General features: G+C 44.1%; 1 protein-coding gene across 2 annotated transcripts; it reads left to right on the top strand.

Moving 5' to 3' along the window:
- The first annotated feature begins 2,728 nt into the window (after window positions 1-2,728).
- Window positions 2,729-25,060, top strand: LOC125720699 (short transient receptor potential channel 3). 2 transcript variants are annotated; one of them, XM_048996452.1, is made up of 13 exons: window positions 2,729-3,024; window positions 8,704-9,469; window positions 9,787-9,837; window positions 12,845-13,030; window positions 14,817-14,981; window positions 15,355-15,571; window positions 19,290-19,523; window positions 20,250-20,514; window positions 21,380-21,575; window positions 22,083-22,289; window positions 24,181-24,264; window positions 24,359-24,434; window positions 24,894-25,060. In XM_048996452.1, exons 1-13 carry the CDS (start codon window positions 2,873-2,875, stop codon window positions 25,034-25,036), a joined length of 2,742 nt encoding a protein of 913 aa, XP_048852409.1. In that variant the 5' UTR covers window positions 2,729-2,872; the 3' UTR covers window positions 25,037-25,060. The 2 variants fall into 2 exon arrangements, with proteins under 2 accessions (XP_048852409.1, XP_048852411.1); XM_048996454.1 differs by lacking the exon at window positions 9,787-9,837.
- Window positions 25,061-25,063: the final 3 nt, after the last annotated feature.

The following is a 25,063-nucleotide window of genomic DNA, read 5'->3' as shown; positions in this document are numbered from 1 at the left end:
AGAACAGGGAGAAACACAGGGAGAATATGTAGAGAACATCGGAAATCTGAGGGAAACTTGGGGGGAACACGGGAAAACACAGGGGAACATGGGAAATTACAGGGAAACATGGGGAGAACATGGGAAAACATGGGGAGAACATGGGAAATTACAGGGAAACATGGGGAGAACATGGGAAAACATGGGGAGAACATGGGAAATTACAGGGAAACATGGGGAGAACATGGAGAAACACAGGGAGAACACAGGGAAACATGGGGAGAATACAGGAATAGTACTAGGAATCACATGGAAACATGGGGAGAACATGGGAAATTATAGGGAAACATGGGGAGAACATGTAGAGAACATCGGAAATCTGAGGGAAACTTGGGGGAACACGGGAAAACACAGGGGAACATGGGGAGAACATGGGGAAACACCTTCACAGTGCTAAACAGACACATTGAGGTACGATTCACCTTCAAGACAATCCCACAGCAACAGAAGTTTCATTTTATTACATAAATGGAACAATTCCTTTTGTACTCAGTAATAAAACTGAAGGTCAGAGGTTAAGCTGGCAAATCCTCCACAGCAATGTGTTGGCTTTTCCTAGGCTGCCCTGGTGCTGCGTCTTCCTGTGGGATGCCGTCGATTGCTCATTCATCTTTGCACAGAGGGGGCTATCAGTCTGTTCCGCCATCTGCTCAGCTGCCCATTCCTTATCCTGTCCTGAGCCCAGACGCTCGGCGGCTCCCCCGCTAATCCACTGCATCGTAATGGATCTGTCTATCACTGCATGCCGTCTCTGATGAAAAGGCCCCCAGCATATCCCCATCGACCACTGCCAGTGAGTCGGATGGACAAGCGGCAAAAAATTAGCCGGCTTTTTCCGGCGGCTCCCGTCACGGTGACTGCTGCGACATTGCTATAAAAGAACGTTAATGAAGTGATTCTGATAGGTCGATTGCCGGGAATGGACTCAGGTCCTTCGGTTGTCAAAAGACAGGTAGTCAGCGGACACCTGGAGCATGATGTGATGTTAACAATGCAGAAGCAGAGGGTGAACATTTTCTTTGGCAAACTGAACTTGCATCATGCCCGTGTTAGTCGGAAAAGGTGTGTGTTCATAACTATCTGACACTCTGTAGTGTCGTTTGAAGGTCTTCATCAAGGCAAAGTTAACGTCTAGTTTCAATCGTTGATTTTGATCTGATAGAGACAGTTTAATAGGATTCTTACCCCTCGGTGACTCATGGAACATCAGTGACATGATGTCAAGGATTTATGAGCGTGATCCCTGACCTCTGACCTCCATACCGGATACTGCATAAGCATCACAATCTCTACCATCTACTCATGAAAAAAAGGTGCAATTGTCTTCTAGAAGTTGATACAAATTGAAACAACTCAGGCATAATACAACTGCAGAAACAACAGGGATCATGCATCTTCTGGCAATTGGACCTCCGGCTATCTGAGGTCATGAGGTTGCATCCTTGACCACTCATCTAAGGAGAAGACAAGACAAGCATGTTAAACATAGGACAAGCAGGTATAAAGTGATCCAAGTTCTTTCTGTTGGGCTCACTAACAGAGTTAAAGTCAGTCTATCCAGGGCAGGTTCTGGCCAATGTGGCCGCCTGGGCTACGTGGCACCTGCCATGAAAGTGAAATTGCCTGGCAAGGCCATCTCTGGCATTTCTAGTATTGCCCAGTCCAGGTTCTATCAATCCTGCATTTGTCTTCCGGAGCAGAGAATGTACCTGCAACCAAAACACATCTGAAAATCATGACAGTAGCCATAATGTCAATGATATATCACTAGATATCTTGTTTGGCAAACATTTCTTCAACAAGGATACAATAGCAGAGCGATTAGAACCACCAGGTTCCCCTCCTTCTACTCCAGATTATGTGCTCAGTGGAGACTGAAATGACTGGTTTTGGTTTTGGAAAAACCCCTCCAGGTATGAATGGTGCAGACTGACAAGGCATGGGGATGCTGGCCCTGCAGTTATCTGAAAGATCCAGAATTTCCAGGTTAACAACCTGGATGCATTTTCCGAGCAAGCATCTTTACTCAAGTAGGTCTAAATGTTTTATCTATTGTACTTAATCTGAGGATGGGAGACAGTCCCAGGTGACATCAGCAGTTCTCCTGCTATTAATTCCAGAAAATGCATCTTTTATTAGCACAGACCACACAGATATGGCGTCAGGTGCTGACTGACCACCAGAACAGTGATCCAGTGGTACATGTTTTCAGTTGTGTGGTGTAGGTCGTACTACCGTCCTGGAAACATACTGTATATGCTTTTCAGGTACACAGTGTCCACATTTACTGTCATTCACTACCTTAGACTTCCATTTATAATATGAATAAGTGATCTATAAGCTACTGTGTTCAAAGTGTTCAATTTGCAGGCATTAATCACATTTTTTAAGAATCTATATGGAACACCTATCTCCGGGTCAGAGGTATAAGGACATTTAACAGCTGACCATGAATTCTGTAAATATAGTGGAAAGGAAGCAGATACGTGAATGAAGGTCACTTCACACTCACATGTAGGTATCATGTGTCTTTTTGGATTTGGTCTTCAGGTAGCCGTATCTCTCGGTGGATGATGATGATGATGATGATGATGATGATGATGATGATGATGATGATGATGATGATGATGATGTGAACTGCGAAGTCCCGTGCCTGCCGGTCTGGACATCGTATCCCCCTGCAGTTCACTTCTGCAAACTGAACAGCACCCATCGTTGGCGGGGAGACGCCGCACTTCGCGGGGGGAAATATCACGTCCAGCCGCTTGCCGGGGGCGCATAAAAAGCTGAAGAAATCACAACATATTGGAGCAAGGAATCGGAGGCTGTCTGTATGTCCACGAAGGCGAGAAAGTATCAGAAACGCGTGTCATTCTCCGAGGAGGAAAATGAGTGTAAAGAAGAAAACGGCGGCGTGGATGCGCGTTACTTAAAATCCGTGAAAACGGTCCGAGATGCATCTGGATATTACCATCACCACAATATGTGAGTATGTAGTAATAACAGGAAAAAAACAGTTTGACACAATATCGGATCTCCTTTTTTCGACGAAAAAAATCAAGTAACTGTGCTATATTAAATTATGAACATTTGCACATAGTTTCTATTACAGATAAAAATAATTTTCTTTAAATTTCGCAATTTCTTTTACGGTAAACTTGCATGATGCTCGAAGACTGTTTGTTGTCTAATTGTTGTTAACGAATTTATCTAAATAGGCAGAATGTTATATTATGTTGCATAATGAAGCTGAAAAACAAACTAAAATACACAATTACTTGAGTAATTGAAATACAGGTTGGATTAATGTTGGCGGTGATCATTTGCCTTGCTTTTAGCGCCACTGGGCGGATTACGCTGTTTAATTACTGTTGAGCACTGCATGACAGATCATGCATCGTCGTTGCATTTTTGTTAACTGTTTATTGACTCTACTTGATCTACTTGACTCTTTTAAAAACAGTTTTAACACTTAAGGTTAATTCGTTTAGTTATTAACGCGCAAAACCCAAATATTTAGACGAGCGCCTGTTTCCTTCCTATGAAATTGGAAACGAGTTAATTGTTAATATGCATACTATTAATAGGGTAAGATATTTAATTATTTCATTGTGATCGAATAAAATAACCTGTTGTCTGGGAACTAATTTTACTTAAATGTACAACAGAAGCATCACACGTACAAGGTTACACACAGGTTAAAATATATTTCAAAAATTAGAACATAAGCAATACGCATGCAGCGGTCGTCATGTTTTCAAATCGCGGGATGTAACAAACGTGATGCCGATGTCAGAAAACAGATAAGGTAGGATTTTATCCTAGCTTTGCATCATGACACGTTTGACATGCTTGACATGTCTGTGCATGATCTCCTTTCCTCTGGAGTGTAAATGTTAAGTTTTAGAAACGATTGGGCATAGCGGTAGCCTAACTATCCTGGCTCAGTCAGATCCTACCCACAAAACCTAACCCCATGAGAACAGTAACACACACATACACACGCACACACACAAATCCCTATCACCAGCCAGTACACACGGCCTTCAGTGATTCAAAGAATTCCAAATCTTCCTATTGAAAAATGCAGGGCAGACCAAACTCACTGACAATATCTGACGATCTGGCTCTGGATCTAATGTATTTATGATTTATCGTTTTGTACAGATTATAAGTCAAAGGCCCAGAGGGTGTTTTTACTCCCAATCCTTCTTCTGTAGAAAGTCAGGTCACAAAATGCCCTTCCCTCTGTATCTGCACAGCCTTATGGGAAAACAGCAGTAAGTCTCATTAACCAAAAATAGATTTAAAAAAAAGGGAGATTTTAAGGATCACGGAGAAGGCAACCGGAGAATCATTAACAGTTCCAACACCACTGTGCAAAGAAATTTAGTTACGTTTATATCCAACCTCTCATTTGTGTCACAGAATCGAATGACTTGAGATTCAACCAAACACACTGGATGGGAAACTGTTCTGTTTCTCAGATGATCTAATGCCACCTGATTGGACCGTACGCTTTACCCACAAATCCATGCACATCAAACTCATGTTTTCTCCTGTTCTTCTTGAAATCCAATTAATTACAGTTACCTGTATATTATTATAGCATAACATGACTGCCAAGCCCTAACCCGAAGATATTCTCCAGTCCTCCAAAAAATATATGTTACTGTACAGAAGAAAAAATAATCCAACTCCTTATTCCAGAAAGTTCTTATTCCAGTACTTCTTTAAATATTAAAAGATCTGACAAATACTCTTGCAGGTGTGGTACTAGCTAAAAAAATAAATGGAAGCACAAAACAGTAGCATTTTAAATTCTTCTCCTCTCTTATTCAGGTCTATCTGAATTAGTAATCAGCTTGAAAAGATAGTATGTACGTCTTTTGTTTACCCTTCAGGTTTCTGTTTTGCTTATCCGGGTTGTAGGTATACAGTAGATTGTCCAGTTGTCTAACATCACCAGCTAACGCTGACTAAAGCTTGTTGCTTAACGTAGTGCCAGTGATCTCTGGGAAGACGTGGCAGATGAACTTCTCAAAGATGTGCTGATATCCTGAAAAGCAAACTCTCCAGCGGGGACAATCCCTTCCTTTGGGTAGCGTGTACGGCTGCCATTTCCACTGTCCCGTTTCCTAGTGCCTAAGGGAGACTTTATTATTAGAAATGCATAAATTGTTCTACCGGCTGAACTGAGGGAAGAACTGAGGTAATTGCACTGGCTTTTAAACACTGTCAGCTATGCAGTGTGGAGGGAAGTAAAAGGTTTTCTAACGTCAGTGTCTGAACTTAGTCCTGTTCTTTTTCATTGCTGTTGTTGATTTTGTAGTACCGACTTTTCATACAATTTAATTGAACTTTATACTGTGCAAAGACCTTTGTGTACTTGATCATATTGTGTAGCACCTTTTGTCTTCTCTAGAGGACCCTCCCTTTCACCCCTGAGACAGATGACAAATAGCCAAGTGGTTTGCAAATCAGTGAAAGTCCTAAGCTTTTATATTGAGAGATAAGTCATAGTTATACAATGATTTGATGTGAGTGATTCCTTCAGTAAAGCTAAATGGTAGGTTTAAGCTGCTATTCAAGTTGGATTCATGTAATTTGTATGGGAGTAAAGATCATCTGCAATAAGGAATCACTAGCACACAAATCCTGTGCCTTTCTGGGGAGGAATCGGCAGCAAGTCCCAAGGCTTCAGAGGCTAATCCACCTACATATTCATGTAATGATGCGTAATGACGTTCTGGTTTGTGGTGATGCTGGTGTATATGCTCACGTGTATGTGGTGATGCTGGTGTATATGGTCACGCGTTTGTGGTGATGCTGGTGTATATGCTTACGCGTTTGTGGTGATGCTGGTGTATATGCTCACGCGTTTGTGGTGATGCTGGTGTATATGCTCACGCGTTTGTGGTGATGCTGGTGTATATGCTCACGCGTTTGTGGTGATGCTGGTGTATATGCTCACGTGTTTGTGGTGATGCTGGTGTATATGCTCACGCGTTTGTGGTGATGCTGGTGTATATGCTCACGTGTTTGTGGTGATGCTGGTGTATATGCTCACGTGTATGTGGTGATGCTGGTGTATATGCTCACGTGTTTGTGGTGATGCTGGTGTATATGAACCTATTGTGCTGCCAGTCCTATAAAAGTACAGCAAAAACAATTATGTACTACTGTACTATACTATAATACTTGGTAATGGTAATAAAAAATCATGTTACCAGTTGATGTATTTACTATACTGTACTTGTATCATTTTGTAGGCTATGCCAAGTGTCTACAAGGCTATACACCTAGGTTTGTGTCAGCATGCTCTATGATGTTCACATAACAACAAAATCACCTAATAACGCATTTCTCAGAACGCAGCCTCATTGTTCAGCAACGCATGATTGTAATTTCATGTGAATCTAGGAGGACCAAGTCGTAGTTGGATTTTTCCTGCCAATGGCTGCAAAGGGCACATATGTTCCAGACTCATATGACAAACAGGCCTCGTGTTGATCGGTTACCAATTACCATGAGTGGTCAGATACAGCTTTACAGTTAGTTTTGAAAATTTAGGTATAGGGATAACAGCTGGTTGTGTGTGATGCCTGTGAGGTTCTACGTTCATGCTAAGGATAGTCTTAGCCTTTGAGGTGTATACTGTAGATGTCTGTCCTGTATTTGTGATCCATATGTTCTAGAGCTGGTGCAAAGACATTCTAGAGGAATTCCTTCTACTTGGCTTACGCCGTCACCTTGCTGGACCCCAATGATAACTGCGGAGCAAGTGCTTGGCTACGTGTCATTAGCATGTGATTCAAAGTTTCAAGTTTTATTCGTGACATAAACAGACATAACCTGCACATGTGTGTAGCGAAATTCCTTTATTTAAAATGAATATTAAAGAACGTTTACTCAGAGATAATGAAGAGCTAGGTGCTGTTCCAGTATATAGTTGGACACATATGTAAAATGACGAGTTCTGGGGCGGATATTTGATGATACACCCAGGGAATTATAAGTGAGCTTCTGTTTCTGTGGGTCAGAAATGAACAAAAAAATCAGCCTGGGGGAAAAAATATTCAATATTTTAAAAAATTCAGAAATATTCCAGGCCCAGGCCTGAGTGAATACAATTCAGGTGGGGGGGGGGGGGCATGGAGAGAAGAATATTCACATTCCAGGCCAGGGTTCAGAGAATTCAATGATGCTTAGCTATGAGTGGTTAGCTTAAAGACTTTATAATCAGCATTGACATCAGTATGTGTGGTGCAGAGTTGCTGTTAAGCCGTGTGTGATTAACAGGCGTTCAGAGTTAATCCTAGGCTGCGCGTGATTGGCTTACGAATCGTGTAGTTTATAACTGAGCAGCATTGATTAACTGAGCATGTGTTACAATGGGTGCTTGACAAAGTATTTTTAATATTTTATAGTTCAATGGTTAATATAAATGCTAATTTTTTAAAACTGTTTTCAGTGTATCGTGTGTTTAAGGTGTGGTCATAAAAAGTGAGAGACTATTATATATGGGGTGTATGAAATTGTATAATAATCGCTGGAAAGGAGGTGTACAGCTCTGAATCCTACCACATATGAATAATTATAAAATATATATATATACCACACTATATAAATCAAAGGAATCCCAAATGATGACTCAAATCAGCAGGCATAAAATCAGAAATCTGTTTTGACAGCTCTATAAACAAATATAGATCTATGGTTATAATGTTTTATGTTAATTTGAATTCATCACCACTGCCTCACACCTCCAGGGGTGAGGGTTCAAATCCCAGCATCTGCTCTGTTTGTGTTTTCCTCCTGTTATACGTATGTATGTATGTGTGCCCAGTGAGGGACTGACATCCCATCCAAGTACATCTAAGCTCCAGGTTCTCCCTGTAACCCGGACCAAGACAAGTGACTGGAAGACAGATGGACTTATTACTAAGAAACTGAATAAAAACCTTTGCAAGACCATATTATCATTATGCTTTATTAATCACTGGCATGGTACCACTGCAGTGTAATTTAGTGTAATTATGTGTGAAACAGCTTTATTATTCATTTAGGAGAAATGCCGGGAATATTGAAGTACACGTTGGGATTTGGGATTTTCACCCGTGATTAATAAGAGATGGAAACTGAGGAATTATGTAACGTCAAGAGGTGGATTTTAATTACACAGGAAGGGCACCGGAGGGCGCTTCACCCTCGCACCTTGGCCGACCTGACTACACGCGGTCACATGCGACGTTGCCGCCGTGGTACCGTAGCATGTGGCCGCAGACCTTAGTAACCCCCTTATCGAGGGATATCATCTGTGGCGTTTCATTACAAAGTAATTAAAAATCGGTGGGAGTTTACAGCTTCCGCAGGTAGCCGTGTGAGGGAGGCCGCAAGTCAACGGGCTCCATGGGACCTGTGGACTCGACTAGCCGAAGCCGTAATTATCCGAGACGGTGCCTTAGCGCGTACGTCATGAACGCTGGCCTCGGCCCAGCAGTGTTATTTACAAAGATCTGGGTGAGGAAAGAAGACCGTTCAGTAGCGCAGGAAGCCTTTGGTGCAGAGAAATCGGCACTCCATCGCAGCCAGGCCTGTCCTCCGCCGCATAATGGAGCACGTTTGCGTGGTCACTCAAGCCTCTCCCCCTGGCTCTCCCAGGTCGCCGCTGGAGAACCCGGCGCAGTGGCGGCTGGCAGCGTCGCGGGAGAAGGGTCGGCGGCAAGCGGTTCGGGGGCCTGCCTTCATGTTCAACAACCGTAGCACTAGCCTGACAGCCGAAGAGGAGCGCTTCCTGGACGCCGCTGAGTACGGCAACATCCCCGTAGTGCGGAGGATGCTGGATGAGTCGGAGACGCTCAACGTCAACTGTGTGGACTACATGGGCCAGAGTGCGCTGCAGCTGGCTGTGGGCAACGAGCACCTAGAGGTGACCGAGCTGCTGCTGAAACGGGATAACCTGGCCCGCATCGGCGACGCCCTCCTGCTGGCCATCAGCAAGGGCTACGTCAGGATCGTAGAGGCCATCCTCAACCACCCATCCTTCGCCGCCGGCGACCGGCTCACCCGGAGCCCCCGGGAGCTCCAGGACGACGACTTCTACTCGTACGACGAGGACGGCACGCGCTTCTCACCCGACATCACGCCCATCATCCTGGCAGCCCACTGCCAGAAGTACGAGGTGGTGCACATGCTGCTGACCAAGGGGGCTCGCATCGAGCGGCCGCACGACTACTTCTGCAAGTGCGCGGAGTGCGCCGAGAAGCAGCGCAAGGACTCCTTCAGCCACTCTCGTTCCCGTATCAACGCCTACCGCGGGCTGGCCAGCCCCGCCTACCTCTCTCTAGCCAGCGAGGATCCCGTCCTCACTGCCCTGGAGCTCAGCAACGAGCTGGCCAAGCTTGCCAACATCGAAAAGGAGTTCAAAGTAAGATGTTGAATCCGTTTATCCCCAAAGACTCGCTAGACTAACACATACCACTACAACTCAACCACTAGTCACATATTCCATTTGACACCATAACTTCTTCCTAAATCAGAAGTAGCTAATTTTTTTAATGAGGTACAACTAACTGGATGAAGCCAGCACTGACATGAGCATGGATAGCATTGCATCTGATCTGAGCTCTGTGATTTCCTTTATTTTTCGGCACGCTTTTTAAACTAACTATTGCTTTATGTCATCCGTGCATTGTGTTTCTGTGTATATGTGTGTGGGTTTGTGTATATTGATGTCACCACCAGGTTAAAAAGAGCCAATTAAAAGAGACGGTGCAGAACAATTGCTCCTCCCTGGTAAATATCCTTAACTTCATAACTTCCTTAGCATTAAGAAGGTCTAGCTTTGCATTGGCTGACACATTGCTATGGGTGCATAGCGTCATTTTGGACATCTGGCAGGTTTCGAGTCCAGCAGAGGGTCTGAATTTCCAGTTACAGCTTGAAGGTCAGACGAGATGGTGATGGAGATGCGATTTCACGTTTCCATTCTCCACGCAGCCTCAGCACTGCATTGTCAGTGTCCAAGTTTTAATTTTCCTTTTTCATGAATCATCATCCATCTATAATCAGCTTTTAAAGTGACCAATTTCCATCAGCACCTCTGGAAATTAGCTAGATCACATTTTTGGGCCTGTAGTCGGGGCATCTGTCTAATTTCTGGTTGCCTTTGGGGCTTATTTTTAATGTCTGATATAGTGGAACATTCTCTCCCTGGTTCCTCATCAAAAATCCTCTTTGTGTTTTTACTCGCTGGAAAAAAAAAACACAGGCAGTGATTTTGAGGTGCGGTGGAATGTGTGTAAGGTGACCAGGGGGAGTTTGTTAATGAGGGGAATGGGGGGGCTGTCTGTGGTTAGTCATTTGTTGGGTTTTAGGACGCAGGAGGTGTGAGGTGTAAAGAGGTTCAGGGAGTGAAGCACACACATCGTGTTCGCGATTGCATAGCGTACCTCACACTGATAGCACAATCCATATAGTATCCTATGGTAGCACCAGTACGGATCTTTGCTAAGAATAAACCATCAATACAAGCACATCCCATAATATTCAAAACCCAAACACAACATGTCACCAAAAAAATAGCGAAACAAAACTCAGTCTGCAAAACCTCTGTCCACTGAACTTATTAATAATAATGTTTAAGGGCACTATTGTTGCAAGCATTGTGGGAGCTAATGAGTGGGCAACCTTTAACTATAGAAAGTGTTAAATGACTTTGTAGTCCTGCTTGCCTACAGAATGGCTTTAAATGCTTTAAAAGCCTCTATCAATTAAGTTTGAAAGTGTCTCTGCCTCCAATGGTGGTATCAATAAATCAGTCATGAATTCGAATGATTGAAGTCGGCTGGTAAATTGGATTGTTCCTGAGATAGATGCCTGAGCAAATGCCTGCCCCAACTGCTTGTTTTGGGACAGACACGGATTCCCGCTGATGGCCATTACGTCCTGCGGCTGTCGCGCTCTGTACTTTAGCTGTCAGAGGCGTTTAATTAGAAACATAACTTTGTCGTTAGCGTGGGGGCGGGCAGGTGCTCCAAGCGGCTTTTCTGTGAGGAGCAGAGATGGTGATGATAGGTGTGCTTTTTGTGAGAGGAGAGAGGGAGCTGTCAGTCACTCATCAAGCCTGATCCGCTCTTCATCTGCACTTCTGCCATGTTTCATGCCAGCTTCTTATCAGACTGCAATACACAGACTTACCCAGTAAGACCCCCGATTACAAACCCAAAAAATCCCTTTGTGCTTAAGAAATGATTTTGCACAGTCATTTAAATGCTTTAAGGTTTTGCTGCATCTCATTATGCATGTGAATATTTCAGAGATCCAAACTAGCACCCTGTCTCACTCATGAAACATTGTGGTCTCATTTGAAACTTGAACCATCACCCTTTAGCTGTATTCAAATACAATATCTGCCGCTTTAAGTTTCTCACTGCAAGACTCGCTCGGTAAAATAAACAAGTAAAGGTTGAAAGCCGTGAAATAGTCACTCATGCATTTACTCCTCACTGGTCTCCACCTCGTCATAATCGGTGCGTTTGGCTCCCTGTTTTAAAGCAGCTTCACAGTCACACTGGTGTATAATTAATCTCAAAGATGACAAGAACTGGATCGTATACTTTTTTAAAATTCAAATTAAGGTTCTTTCCTCCGATATTTTGCAAAAACGAAACATATTGCTACATAATAACAGTGAATAAGTCACAGCCTCCTTAACAGAGATGACTGTGGTTTGTTCTGGAAGGGGACAGTATGACCCCAAATACATTCACACACTGTAGATGAAAAACGTGATGATATTTATCAGTATTAGCAGGTGGTCCTGGATGTTTGGGGGGTGAAACCCCTCTGTCATGTATGCATTTACATCAGAAAACCAGTAGACTGCCCCCCCCCACCCAACAATGACGCTTGCATAAATATGACAAATGGCACTTCAGTCCTGTCCCAAATGAGACCGTGTCTTTAAGACGCAGAGGAAGGTTTGGTGAAAGTTGAGCGATGATTTGTTGTGGAAAGGAAGGGGACAGGCGAGATGCATTCTGTGTTGTGATGGTCCATTTCAAACACCCCATTTTGGCTGGCATGCCCGTGGAAAAAGGACATATTCATGACACGAATCCATCAACGACTAGCTTTTTCTCCAGAAAGTACTCCAAGCATGTGTGAAGTTTAAGCATCGTGCATTTTTCCGTGCAAAGCTATTGGCTCTGACCCTGAGCTGTACCTGGAAATGCGCCCCCCCCCTCCTCGCCAACGTGTCGCTGGAGAGCACAAATAAAATGGCCAAGAATCTGGAAAGTAACTGGACCTCCTCGTGATCATGTGAGGGGTTTAGAGACAGAGTCAGACAGATTGTGGTGCCCTCGGCTCACCAGGCACAAAGAGCTCGCTCAGTCGGGCGTGTAGATCGAACACCCTCCCCACACCAATGTCTCACGTTCCGCCGAAGTAACATTTGGAATATTTTCAGCAGCTAAAATAACAGCCCCGGCATCCCATTGTCACTCTCCAATCAGTCCCATGTAGATTCACGCTACTCTCTGTATTTTTTAAATGTTTCTCATGCAATTTTCATGTACTTTTCATAAATTTTGGGCATCTAGGCTGTCGAGCGCAGAATAGCTGATGCAGGGGATAAAGTTCTCTTAGAAAAAAACTCTGAAAAAATATGTTAACATTATACAGTTAAAGAAAGTTAAAAGGAATAGAGAACTAATCCATATCTGACAGAAATGTTTGTAAGAACCCATTAATTCCAAGGTCTGGGTATCTTGCCCCCCTCCCCTGCACGCTGTCCCAGAACGACTACCGCAAGCTGTCCATGCAGTGCAAGGACTTCGTGGTGGGGGTGCTGGACCTGTGCCGGGACACGGAGGAGGTGGAGGCCATCCTGAACGGGGATGTGAGTGCGGAGCTGGAGGAGGGTCAGACGCACCGAGCTTTGCTGAGCCGCGTCAAGCTGGCCATCAAGTACGAGGTCAAGAAGGTCAGTGGGCTGATCTCCCCTGAAGTCCTCAAGGTCCAGTAACACCGCAACAACCCCTGGGGAGATTGTCGGAGAATGTTCCTGTCATTAGTCTGCTGTTGGGGAGTGTTCTACTCGCTGGAGTCATATGTGTTTTGTCCTTACATCTACTGAGGAGCAGAGTCTGCAAAGACCTTGTTATGCACCACTAAGCCCCACACTGGGGCTGCTAAACTCTCACATTTATGTATTTCTACTTACATGAACTTATTTAGCATTTGCTTTTAGCCAAACAACATACAATTGGGAGAGCAGTCCCCAAAGCAGGTGAGGGGTAAGAGCCTTGCTCAGGGGCCGAACATCACTGTAAGCTGAGAGCCTGGGATTTGAACCAGTGACCTTACCTTACATTTCCCTCATATCTGATGAGTGTCCCCTATATATTATATGCAAACCAAAGTACTGCTGTGTATCTCTCTTCAGTTCGTCGGCTGAGTTCACATGTTGAATGCTCACATACATGTTGAATGCTCACATACATGTTGAATGCTCACATACATGGCATCCAGAACCTGGCCGAATTTGCCTGAGCTGTTCGTACAACTTATGAGAATCACACAAATTATTGCTGTCTAATTTGAATTTGGAAGCATAACTGAAAACATTTTAAACATCAAAAACATACATATGTGAATTGGAACCATTGGCTATTTTTACTGCCCTCCAGTTTTGTACAAGCTTAACACACCTAATGCTAACGCTAAGCTATCCATTTTACAGACAAAGGTGAGCGCGACAGTGTAATTAGCCCACATTAGTCTGAATGGACAGCGGAGGGAATTGATTTCTCAGCTGCAAGATCAGTAGCAGCGATCAGACTTTCCCCGCCTTACGTACCCGGGCTATTGTGCGGCATTTGATGGACGATGCAATGTCGGCAATCTGGTGCTGTTCACAGAGGTGCCACCACTGCCTGGCTCTGCCAAAAGCACCGTGACCTGCCTCTTTATACATCCCAGAATAGCAGAGTCACGACTCTTTGTCCGTAGTGCATCATTCCCCTGGATAAAATGCGACAACGTTGCCCAGGTCTCAACCGGTAGACCTAATTAGCTGGTCATTTTTTTTTTCAATTTAGTTGCAGCTCGCCTTACATAGATTATGAATAACTATGTAGGACAGCCATGAATATAACACCTCAAGTGCCCAGAGGAGTTTTATTAATTAACCTACTAGTTGAGTCCAAATTGCTGTATACACTTGGGGGTTGATTCTGTTCTCTCCACAGGTGACTCTGTACTTTTGCTCAGACACAGAAGTGGCACGTATTTACGCTTACGGTAAATTCACTGGCAGACGCTGTGTGATATAGCCCCAGGTGCATGCGGAGATATTCCGTTTCTTCTTCCTTGGATCTTTGTTGCCTGTCGAGAACCTGCATGGAATATGAAATAACTCGGCTTACAGTGATGTTGTGGCAAACTAAGAGATATCTACTGATGCTTTCATATTAGGGGCCGTAGCTCTTTGGGGAGTGACTTCGAAGCCCTTGAGTTAAACTGCAGCTTCTTCTTTCATTTCTGTGAGGGCTCTCTGTGTTTTAATTGAATTATCCCATCACATGGCAGACCTCTTACATTTGTGGCCAGAAAGCTCATAAGGGGTTTGCCTAGATTGGATGGACAGTGTTAACATAATTACCCAGCACAACTTGAGAAGAACCCACTCAAGGGAAACATGTCTCCGCCTCCCCCGAGGGTGACGCTGAGCTGGATGACTCACCTGTGCCTCTTTTCCCCTCCCACAGTTTGTGGCTCACCCTAACTGCCAGCAGCAGCTGCTTACAATCTGGTACGAGAACCTATCCGGCCTCCGGGAACAGGCCATCGCCGTCAAATGTCTGGTGGTGCTCCTGGTGGCCTTGGGGTTGCCCCTGCTGGCTGTTGGCTATTGGTTCGCTCCCTGCAGCCGGGTATGGATGCTTCTCGAACACCTCACATGCTCCCAGTGCGACGCATGTTATGGATCCACAGAATCTAGATGAAAAAAATATTTTGGCAGCAGTATATTCAGATTACACTTGACCATGTTAATATATGAAAAGTATGATACCAGTAGAGATTTATCAAAGAGTATAATTAACAAGCCTAAATTTGGAAAGATGAACATGGATAAATATTCTAGGACCTCACTACTGAAACTGCCTTATGACTTCATGGTGCGTCAGTTTGGCCTTTCTGATGTTACTAAACATTTAGTAAGATAACAGACGGAACTGTACCTCCTGACTCCACATTCTACTGCAGTGATGCCTCTTTCTACTGCCCCCCCCCCCCCCCCATAAGCTGGGAAAAATCCTCCGCAGCCCCTTCATGAAGTTTGTGGCACACGCTGCTTCATTCATCATCTTTCTGTGCCTGCTCGTCTTCAACGCCTCGGACCGCTTCGAGGGCATCACCACACTGCCCAACGTCACCGTCACTGACTACCCCACGCAGATCTTCAGGGTGAAGACCACTCGCTTCACCTGGACAGAGATTCTCATCATGGTGTGGGTCACAGGTGATGTATCTTCACGAGAAGCCTGTTGTTAGCTGCTGGAATGCTTGGTCTAGTGGAAGTACTGCTTGATTACTTGTCTGATTTTCACTTACACTTTTTCTCATTTATTGTCCAAAAGGATTTCAAAACCTTCCATACTTCAAAGCAGCTATTTTTGTATCTTAAGTGTATGAAGTACTTCTTAAGTGGTCTAATTTGTCCATGTACCCATCTATCCATCTTCTCAATTTACCCATTACTTTGAAACAGTGATGACATATATTAATAATTTAATACTTTGTAATATCATATTACTCTCAAAATTTGCTGTGGGATTGATATATTTGTCATCACAGTAATTTTCAGATCAGGGATTCTTTATCTTTGTAGCTGTGCAATCAGGAAGGGTACCGTTCTCTTGGTCAGTGTAGGATCAAATCAAGAGTCATATCAATGTGGGACGTTTGAGTATAAGATCTGTAATTGTCTCAGCATTACAAGTCCTAGATTTAGAGGGGATAGGCTCTAGAGTTTGGTCAACAAATTGCATTGGTGTTGTTGGGCCGTGAGATTTTCTGCTTGCAGAAACGATGACGATGAATCACTAAGCAATTCTGTGATGCAGGTACATAGATTTCCACATCACTCTGGGAGTCCAAGGTCTTCATGGACTTCAGAGAATTATGCTGGGCTCAAATATGTGAAAGTCCAGCTGGAATAGGGAGAGATACATCATCTACCTGCACAATAAAAGCCTTCCCGATCTTTATTTGCCCTCTTGACTCAAAGATGAAAGGCGTTGGGGAGTCTGTTTGTGTGTGCAATGCTTCTGTATTTAAGAAAGGGCTGGTATAGGCTTCACTGCATCCAAATGCATTTCAATTGAAACACCATTCTGCATTGTTGTGCCAAGTACAAGATGGAAATTTTAAAAAGCAAATGACAACAGTAAATTCAATTTACAACTTTCATCGACAAGACCTGAAATCTCAGGAAAGGGTGACTGAACATTGCTCAAAAAATATAAAAAGATAGGTTTCATATAATTGATTCCTGAGGCATTTTACCCTTTTGTCCTAATAACAAAAATAGGAATTTATCATAATGAAAAGAAAATACTGCCATGACCATCAGATTCAGCTTTAGTAGGTTTCCGAGTAGCTACTATATTGTCAATGAGCCGAGCTGCCAACATAGCAGGACACACAAAAGGACTCTGGCTGTCTGAGTCTCCACATTATTAAGGGTAAGGAAATGAAAGTGGAAAGTCAAAAGTTGAATTGTAGAATGGCCAGAATATGGAAGGGGAAAGGTCATCATTTCTCATGAAAGCCAAACTTACGTCTCCCCGGCTGCTTGTCCTATTTTGCGGCGACAAAACCCACAGACATAAGTCATTCAAGGGGATGTTGATCATGTGGAGAGTTACATGCCCGTCTGCTGTCAGCGTACTGCAGTTTACGGTTGTTTCCCGAGGTATAAGGGCTTAATCCTGTTCGATGTAACGGCAGCCTGAGCTCTGTGTGATTAAGTTAGCGTGATTGGGTTAATGGGAATCTTTCTTGGGTGACATGTACTCTGCAGAGCTCGCCTGGTGGCTGATATGAGCAGACCTGACATTGACAGCTCACAGGTCTGAGCACGACTGGTCTCCCTTAATGTCAAGGAGCTTTGAAAAGTGACTGAGAGACCTCCAGATGTTCATCTTACGTGACGTGTCATAGTGAACACAGTGATCCACTTTCTGCCGTCTTATCTCGCAGTAGCCTGTTACTTTTGAGGCCCGTTCCAAAGGGTTAGGGTTAGATGATGGTCCTACTTTACATTTATAAATGGTCATTGAATTAGTTTGAAGTTTTATGAAGCCCTGTTATATATGATATTAACAAGAAGATATGAATGATTCCCACAGTGCCTCTTAAGTCCCAGTTATACCTGATGCCAATTTTTCAGGTCAAACCGTTGCCAGATGTTTTACACAAGTCAAGTCGGTGTAGAAACACAAGGACTAAATTTCAAATGCAATCAGGTCTGGCCTGATGTAGAAGACGCTTCCCATCCATGTCATCCTCATATGTCACCTGCGTTATTAGGATAAAGAAAAAACTACCATATTGGCCTATTTCGAGAGTGATGTGGTTTCTTTCTGGAAGAAGATCAGTGATCTCTTTCACAGGTCCCAGAGGGACAAGAGAGCTGATACTGACATAGTGCAGTGGAGAGACAATGCAGTGTCTTTTGATGCTGGCCACAGACATGTCAGTCAGGCGACAGTTTGATACAATACAGATGTCATCTCTTAGGAAAGGCTGCGCATGGGCGATGAGGATATTAAAAGAGCATACAATGTAAGCTGTAGCTTCCAAGAAAGGAGCTGCAAGAATTCAAAGCATAAAATAGACACCCCAATGTCGGAGTCCAATAGACTGTATCTTTTGGCGGAGAGCCTTTGGCGGAGAGTCTTTCCAGCCATGTAACCTCCTAACCCCTGAAAGCCACTGTTATACATCACCTGTATCTGCATGTCAAGCTCTTGATTTAATTTGGTGCCACAGCTGTGCCCAGCCATGCTCTTCCATTTCCCACACAATGAAACCTGAATACTCCACACGCATAGGCTGGAGACGGCATTCGCTCTGCGTGTTTGTGGGGATGAAGCATATAGCTAAATGCTAAAGGAATGTATTTCCTGAGCAGATTGATACTGCCAGGATAGCATACCAACTACAACAATTTAGAAGGTGTCCAGTCAAGAGATAACCAACAGATAAAGTACATCTAACAGTAAAAGAAACTTCTCACTCAGCTTGGACGGTGTTTTTCATTCCGCCATACCAGACATCAAACTGTGGTCCATGGTATTTTGACAGTATTACCAAAAGGTGTGCTGTTCTAGAATTTTGAAATATTGGTGTTAATATTTGCTGTAAGTGTGTGTTTTTGTTTTTTTTGTTTTTTTTTTTTTTTTGGGGGGGGGGGGGGGATATACCCAATATCCTGTGGTATGCCATATTAGCATAATACTCTCGACCTTATTTTCTCTTTATATATTATTATAGTCACAGGCTATTAAAAAAAAAGAATGCCCTGATTTAGTATTAATACTTTCATTATTAACACTTGTGGTTACTGTATGTAACACAATATAATGTATATAAAACTGCTAATAGACATGATGCTTTTATAGGAAATCATCCCCAAATGTACAGTATATGCAAAAGTCTTAGGCAGTCAAATAGTCAAATGGTCTTTTTTGTTTGTGTTAAACTATGAATTATGTCTGTCATAGCGTGTCAGCTTAGCCATGTCAAAACCTCTCCTAAGGTCACCCCAGTATTTACAGCAGCCATCCTATACATCCATGCAGTTTTTTGACTTGACTACCCCTACATTTAATAAATACATGGAACGGCTGAGGTGCCCCTGAAGAACGTTTGGGATCTGAAGCCGTGTTCATCTAGCCATCCAGCTACATAGATATCATCGCTTTTTGGAGTCCAGAAGAAATTATTGTAAAGTTTTATTATGGTGCCGGTAATTTTCATATGTTATAATGTTAAATTGTTTTTTTTTTGTTCTAAGCACATACATATACTACTCAGATAAATAGCTTCAAACATTTCCTTTGACAGCCAAGCACCCGTGCACATTCAGTAGAACATCATAACCCGTGCTGACGTGGCATCATGCTGTCCGTTGAAAATGGCTGCAGAGGCTGAGCCTTCTGCCCCTTCTGCAGGGATGATGTGGTCGGAGTGTAAGGAGCTCTGGAGCGAGGGTCCCCGTGAGTACATCCTTCAGCTGTGGAACGTTCTGGACTTCGGCATGCTCTCCATCTTCATCGCCGCCTTCACGGCCCGCTTCTTCGCCTTCCTCGAGGCCTCCAAGGCTCAGCAGTACGTGGATGAGAAGATCCACGTCACTGACCTTTCCCTGGTCACCCTGCCACCTGACATCGAATACTTCACTTACGGTGAGTCCCCTTCCATGCTGGCTGTCAAGCGAAATAACTCGACACTTTGACTGAACTTCGTAGAAGGCGTGGTCCTGATGGGTTGCAACATTTAAATTCTTCAGTATACCTCAGTGTCTAAGCCCTTGATTGATCATAATTAAGGAGAAAGTTTCCAAATCTCACTGTCCTTGGGATACATTTTGGAGAAATCTCTGTGCGAGTAAATTTCATTGAATTACATGAGGAGTGACTATGCTTTAATATATGATGAGGAAGACTGACTTTGGATCAGTGGTTCTCAATCCTGTTCCTGGTGCCCCTCCCCCGCCAGAATGTTTTTATACAAACCCTATCTTAATCAGGCTTATATGGACCTTAGTAGGCTAATCATGAACGTGGCAGTTTGAAAGCAGTATTTGTTGGAATGAAAACATTTTTTTTTGGGGGGGGGGGGCAAGAACAGGATTTAGAACTACTGCTTTAGATCATTGGCGGTCAAATCTCAAAAACCACAAACAATGGACTGAGCGGCTTTTGGAATTTACTCTTCAGTTGCACTGCTCACTGAGCCAGTTCCCAGTGCTAAAGTTGCCGTGGTGTTAAGACTTCAGGAGGTTAAACTCATTCTGGTTCTGAAACCAGTGTCAGTCACACACAAGCCACTGTATAGCCAGTCTGGTCCTGCTGTACGACGCTGGTATTAATGACACACAAAGCAGTAAAAACTCATTCTGCTTTCTTCAGCCCGGGACAAATGGCTGCCCTCTGACCCGCAGCTGATCTCGGAAGGACTGTATGCCATCGCAGTGGTCCTGAGCTTCTCCCGGATCGCCTACATCCTGCCTGCCAACGAGAGCTTTGGCCCATTACAGATCTCCTTGGGACGCACCGTCAAGGACATCTTCAAGTTCATGGTCCTCTTCATCATGGTCTTCTTGGCGTTCATGATTGGCATGTTTATCCTCTACTCCTATTACCTGGGTGCCAAAGTCAACCCCGCCTTTACCACGTGAGTGCATTCCCATTGGCTGGCTGCACTGCACCTTTTGATCTAAAGCACCCTCTCCAAGTCTTCCAGTTAACTCCACCCCCAGAGGCTGGCTGTAAGGTTAAAGCTCGCACGTGGAAAGTTCAGGTCCAGAAAGAAAAATCCAGACCAAGATTTTGTTTCAACCAGTTGAACATAAAGAGTCACAGAGTACTGAACCGGTTGGCTCAAACAAAACCTTGGTCTGGGTTTGTACTTTCTGGGCCTGAATTTACACTTCTGTTAAAGCTAAATGAAAAAGACTGGATGGTGAATATTGCAGCCGATTGTAGCTGTCTATGAGGGATGCCTGGAGGAATGAACTCCACTCAGTTCAGGCTCTTAAGGCTGGGTGTCTTCCAGGCCAGACAGAATCCCCCAGAAGAGGATTCCAGTGCACTGTGAAATTAAACTTCACAGAGCATGGACACCCCAGAATGCTAACCTGTTTATCACCATGAAGATAACGTAGTCTAGTTACGTAATATCACAGCAAATAAAACAGTAAACATCCATCTAAATGGAAATTCACTAACTGTACATAGAGCCTCTGGGGGTGAAGACCTGCCTGTTATTGCAATTTTATGTATGTATTTCAGGGTCATTTTGGTCTTTACAGTCACAAGAAAAACGATTGTCACTGTTTCTTCTTCTTATAGCTAAACAGAAATAAATCCATGAGGCTGCGAAAAGCAACCTGTTTTAGTGGATTCCGCTGATTTACTGACAATGGCCTTGGTTTGCATCCATACCTTACTGGCTGTTATATGTTAACCAGGCATCTAAATTAGCATTGTTTGGTTTGAGAGGCAAATGCCCTTTTGTTCTTTCTCTCAATGTGTGTAAGGGTTGAGGAGAGTTTCAAGACGCTCTTCTGGTCTATATTTGGCCTGTCGGAGGTGTCCTCGGTGGTGCTGAAATATGACCACAAGTTCATCGAGAACATTGGCTACGTACTGTATGGGATCTATAACGTGACCATGGTCGTGGTGCTCCTGAACATGCTCATCGCCATGATCAACAGCTCATACCAGGAGATCGAGGTGAGATCTCAGGCTTTTGCTGTAAAGGGAGAATCAGAGAAAGATAACATGACCACAAATGGAATATCGATGCTATGAAATATTTAATGATTTAATGACACTTTTGTCTACTGAATTTAATTTAAAATAATTGCAATAAGATTATCACGGCAGGGAATGGAGTGTAATTTATCAGTATTACATCCTTTTATACTGTATATAATACAATGCAGATAATGCAAAGCAGATAATCATGATTGTCACAATCAGAGCAAGAGATTGGGGACCTGGAACCTACGTCAGATTGTAGTGGACATAAGCCCAGGGTCCAGCCTGGAAGGGAAGTTAAAATGACTAAATTTAACTCGAAAATTAAAATTAGGGAATTTAGATTAACCGCTATGCCACCTACTGGCCACTCTACCAATTATAGATTGTTCAATTTTCACAACAAATCAATTTTCCTACTTGGCTTGAGACTGAGACTGAGAAAGCAGGAGTTAGAGGGCTGTCCCCCCCCCTCCGCAGGACGACGCAGACGTGGAGTGGAAGTTTGCACGCTCCAAGCTGTGGCTGTCCTACTTCGACAACGGGAAGACGCTCCCCCCGCCGTACAGCATCGTACCCAGCCCCAAATCCTTCTTCCACTGCATCAAGAAGCTTGTCAGCTTGTTTAGGTGCCGCCGGCGGAGGCTCAAAAAAGACATCGAGCTGGGGGTCGACTCCAAGTCCAGGGTAGGGGCAGGCTTTTTTAGCAGGGCTGGGCGGGGGACGCCATCCAACCAATCCCTTCTGAGAGATGCTAATGATAGGCCGATTGGCTGGCGTGCAATCAAAATAAACCGAGCGAGCCGGCAGCATTCCTCATTGCCAGCGAAGGCTTTCAGAGTGTATCAGCTGGTGGTACAGTCCAAATTATGGCCCAAACCTGGACCGTGTCATTTATAAATTGTGACTGAGAGTCTGTAGCTGCAGAGCAGAATTCTGCACCATTCTGCCTGGGCGGCTGGGCTGGACAGAAAGCCACCATGTCTGCAGATAATCCCACAGGCCGTTCCGGTGGACAGGAGGGATTCCAGCATATTATACACACAGCACAGGCCATAGTCGTGAAGAGGTTTTCACCATATTGCTTTCAGCTCGAGAAAATGTATTACAGCAATTAAGAAAGATGCCCACTGACATTATGAAATAAAGATTGTGTGTCATGTTTATATTGCATTGTGGGGACCAAATGTCATCACAATGTGATAAAAACCTCTTATTTTGATATTACAGGGACCATTTTATTCTGTCCCCAGAAGGGGACACTTAATTTTATAAAAATCTGTGACAACAATTAAAAAACTAAAAATGCAAGAAGTCTTGTACTTTGGTTACTGATGGTTAAGGTTAGGGCTGCGTAGGGGTTAAGGTTGCCATAGCTGGGATTAGGGTTTGAGTCCCCACAAACATATGAATGCAAACGTGTGTGTGTGTGTGTGTGTGTAAATACTTGTCTGTAAATATTCACTTAGAATATAGAATTTGATGTATTTTGCAGTCTCACCTGATTTTTAAACAATGTAAAAGTCAAAACAACTGAACTGGAATTTTTCAGCCAGTCCCAGCATAATATATTTTTGTATATTTAACTATCTCTAGAGCCTTTTCAAAAATAAGGGGTTTTGAGAGCAGTTACTGTTGACTTACGCGTAAACTTTCTTCTGAAACGTACGTGTGCATTTCCATAGAAAGACCTTAAGCCAGATGAATGAGCAGGGTGTAACGCATTGAGCAGAGTGTAATGCATTGTGCAGGGTGTAACGCATTGTGCAGGGTGTAACGCATTGATCAGGGTGTAACGCATTGTGCAGGGTGTAACGCATTGAGCAGGGTGTAACGCATTGAGCAGGGTGTAACGCATTGCGCAGGGTGTAACGCATTGTGCAGGGTGTAACACATTGAGCAGGGTGTAAGGCATTGCGCAGGGTGTAACGCATTGCTTAGGGTGTAACGCATTGAGCAGGGTGTAAGGCATTGCGCAGGGTGTAACGCATTGAGCAGGGTGTAACGCATTGCGCAGGGTGTAGCGCATTGAGCAGGGTGTAACGCATTGTGCAGGGTGTAACGCATTGAGCAGGGTGTAACGCATTGTGCAGGGTGTAACGCATTGAGCAGGGTGTAATGCATTGAGCAGGGTGTAACGCATTGAGCAGGGTGTAAGGCATTGTGCAGGGTGTAACGCATTGAGCAGGGTGTAAGGCATTGTGCAGGGTGTAACGCATTGAGCAGGGTGTAACGCATTGTGCAGGGTGTAATGCATTGAGCAGGGTGTAACGCATTGTGCAGGGTGTAATGCATTGAGAAGGGTGTAATGCATTGTGCAGGGTGTAACGCATTGCGCAGGGTGTAACGCATTGCGCAGGGTGTAACGCATTGCGCAGGGTGTAAGGCATTGAGCAGGGTGTAAGGCATTGAGCAGGGTGTAACGCATTGCGCAGGGTGTAACGCATTGAGCAGGGTGTAACGCATTGCGCAGGGTGTAACGCATTGAGCAGGGTGTAATACATTGTGCAGGGTGTAACGCATTGAGCAGGGTGTAACGCATTGTGCAGGGTGTAACGCATTGTGTTCCGGTACACAGCTCAACCTGTGCAGTCAGTCGAACATGCGCATGACGGAGTCGCACAGCTTCAGCAGCATCCTGAACCAGCCAACGCGGCATCAGGTAGCAGCACCGACCTCCTGCCTCTTCTGCTACGGATCCTTCGCTTTTACCCAGAGTCCATTTCGCGCCTAATGCTCCCACTTATGCTTCACAGCAAATCATGAAGAGACTCATCAAACGTTATGTGCTGAAAGCTCAGGTTGATAAAGAGAACGACGAAGTAAATGAAGGTAGGATGTTCTGCAGATGGTTTCCAGATAGTTTTCTGCTTCTTAATAACTTGACAAATGACACACATATGCTTCACAGTTCAGTCAATAGCATATTAATGCATAATTAATGCAGAATAGTTTGGCGGAATGGCGTGTTGATTACTTAACGGTTCAGCCAATGGCATTTTAATGAATAATTAATGCGCAACAGTTTTTACACAAGGCATGTTGGGTACTTTAGCCAATGACATACCGTGTGTTACCCAAACAGCCAATGGCATATTGATCTTTAGCACCAAAGCTGATGGCAGAATGTCGTTTGGGGCATTACTGTAGCATCTAACACACACTATAGGCAACGGCACTGTGGTGTCTTTATAGTCCAAATCTATATATGATTTTAACAGTTCAGAATGAACACATAGATCTATCAGTATAGAATAGACCACCTGGCATCACGCTTTGACCCCCCCACAGGCGAGCTGAAGGAGATCAAGCAAGACATCTCCAGCCTGCGCTACGAGCTGCTGGAGGAGAAGTCTCAAGCTACAGAGGAGTTGTCGCTGCTCATACAAAAGCTGGGTGACAAGCTGAGCCTGAACGCCACGCGCTGCGAGTGAGGGACTCCGCGCCCCCCCCCCCCCCCC

The sequence above is a fragment of the Brienomyrus brachyistius genome, chromosome 25 (genome assembly GCF_023856365.1).
Source record: "Brienomyrus brachyistius isolate T26 chromosome 25, BBRACH_0.4, whole genome shotgun sequence".
NCBI lineage: Eukaryota > Metazoa > Chordata > Actinopteri > Osteoglossiformes > Mormyridae > Brienomyrus > Brienomyrus brachyistius.
Note: the sequence above shows the minus strand (reverse complement) of the source record. Positions and strands in the feature narration are given on the sequence as shown.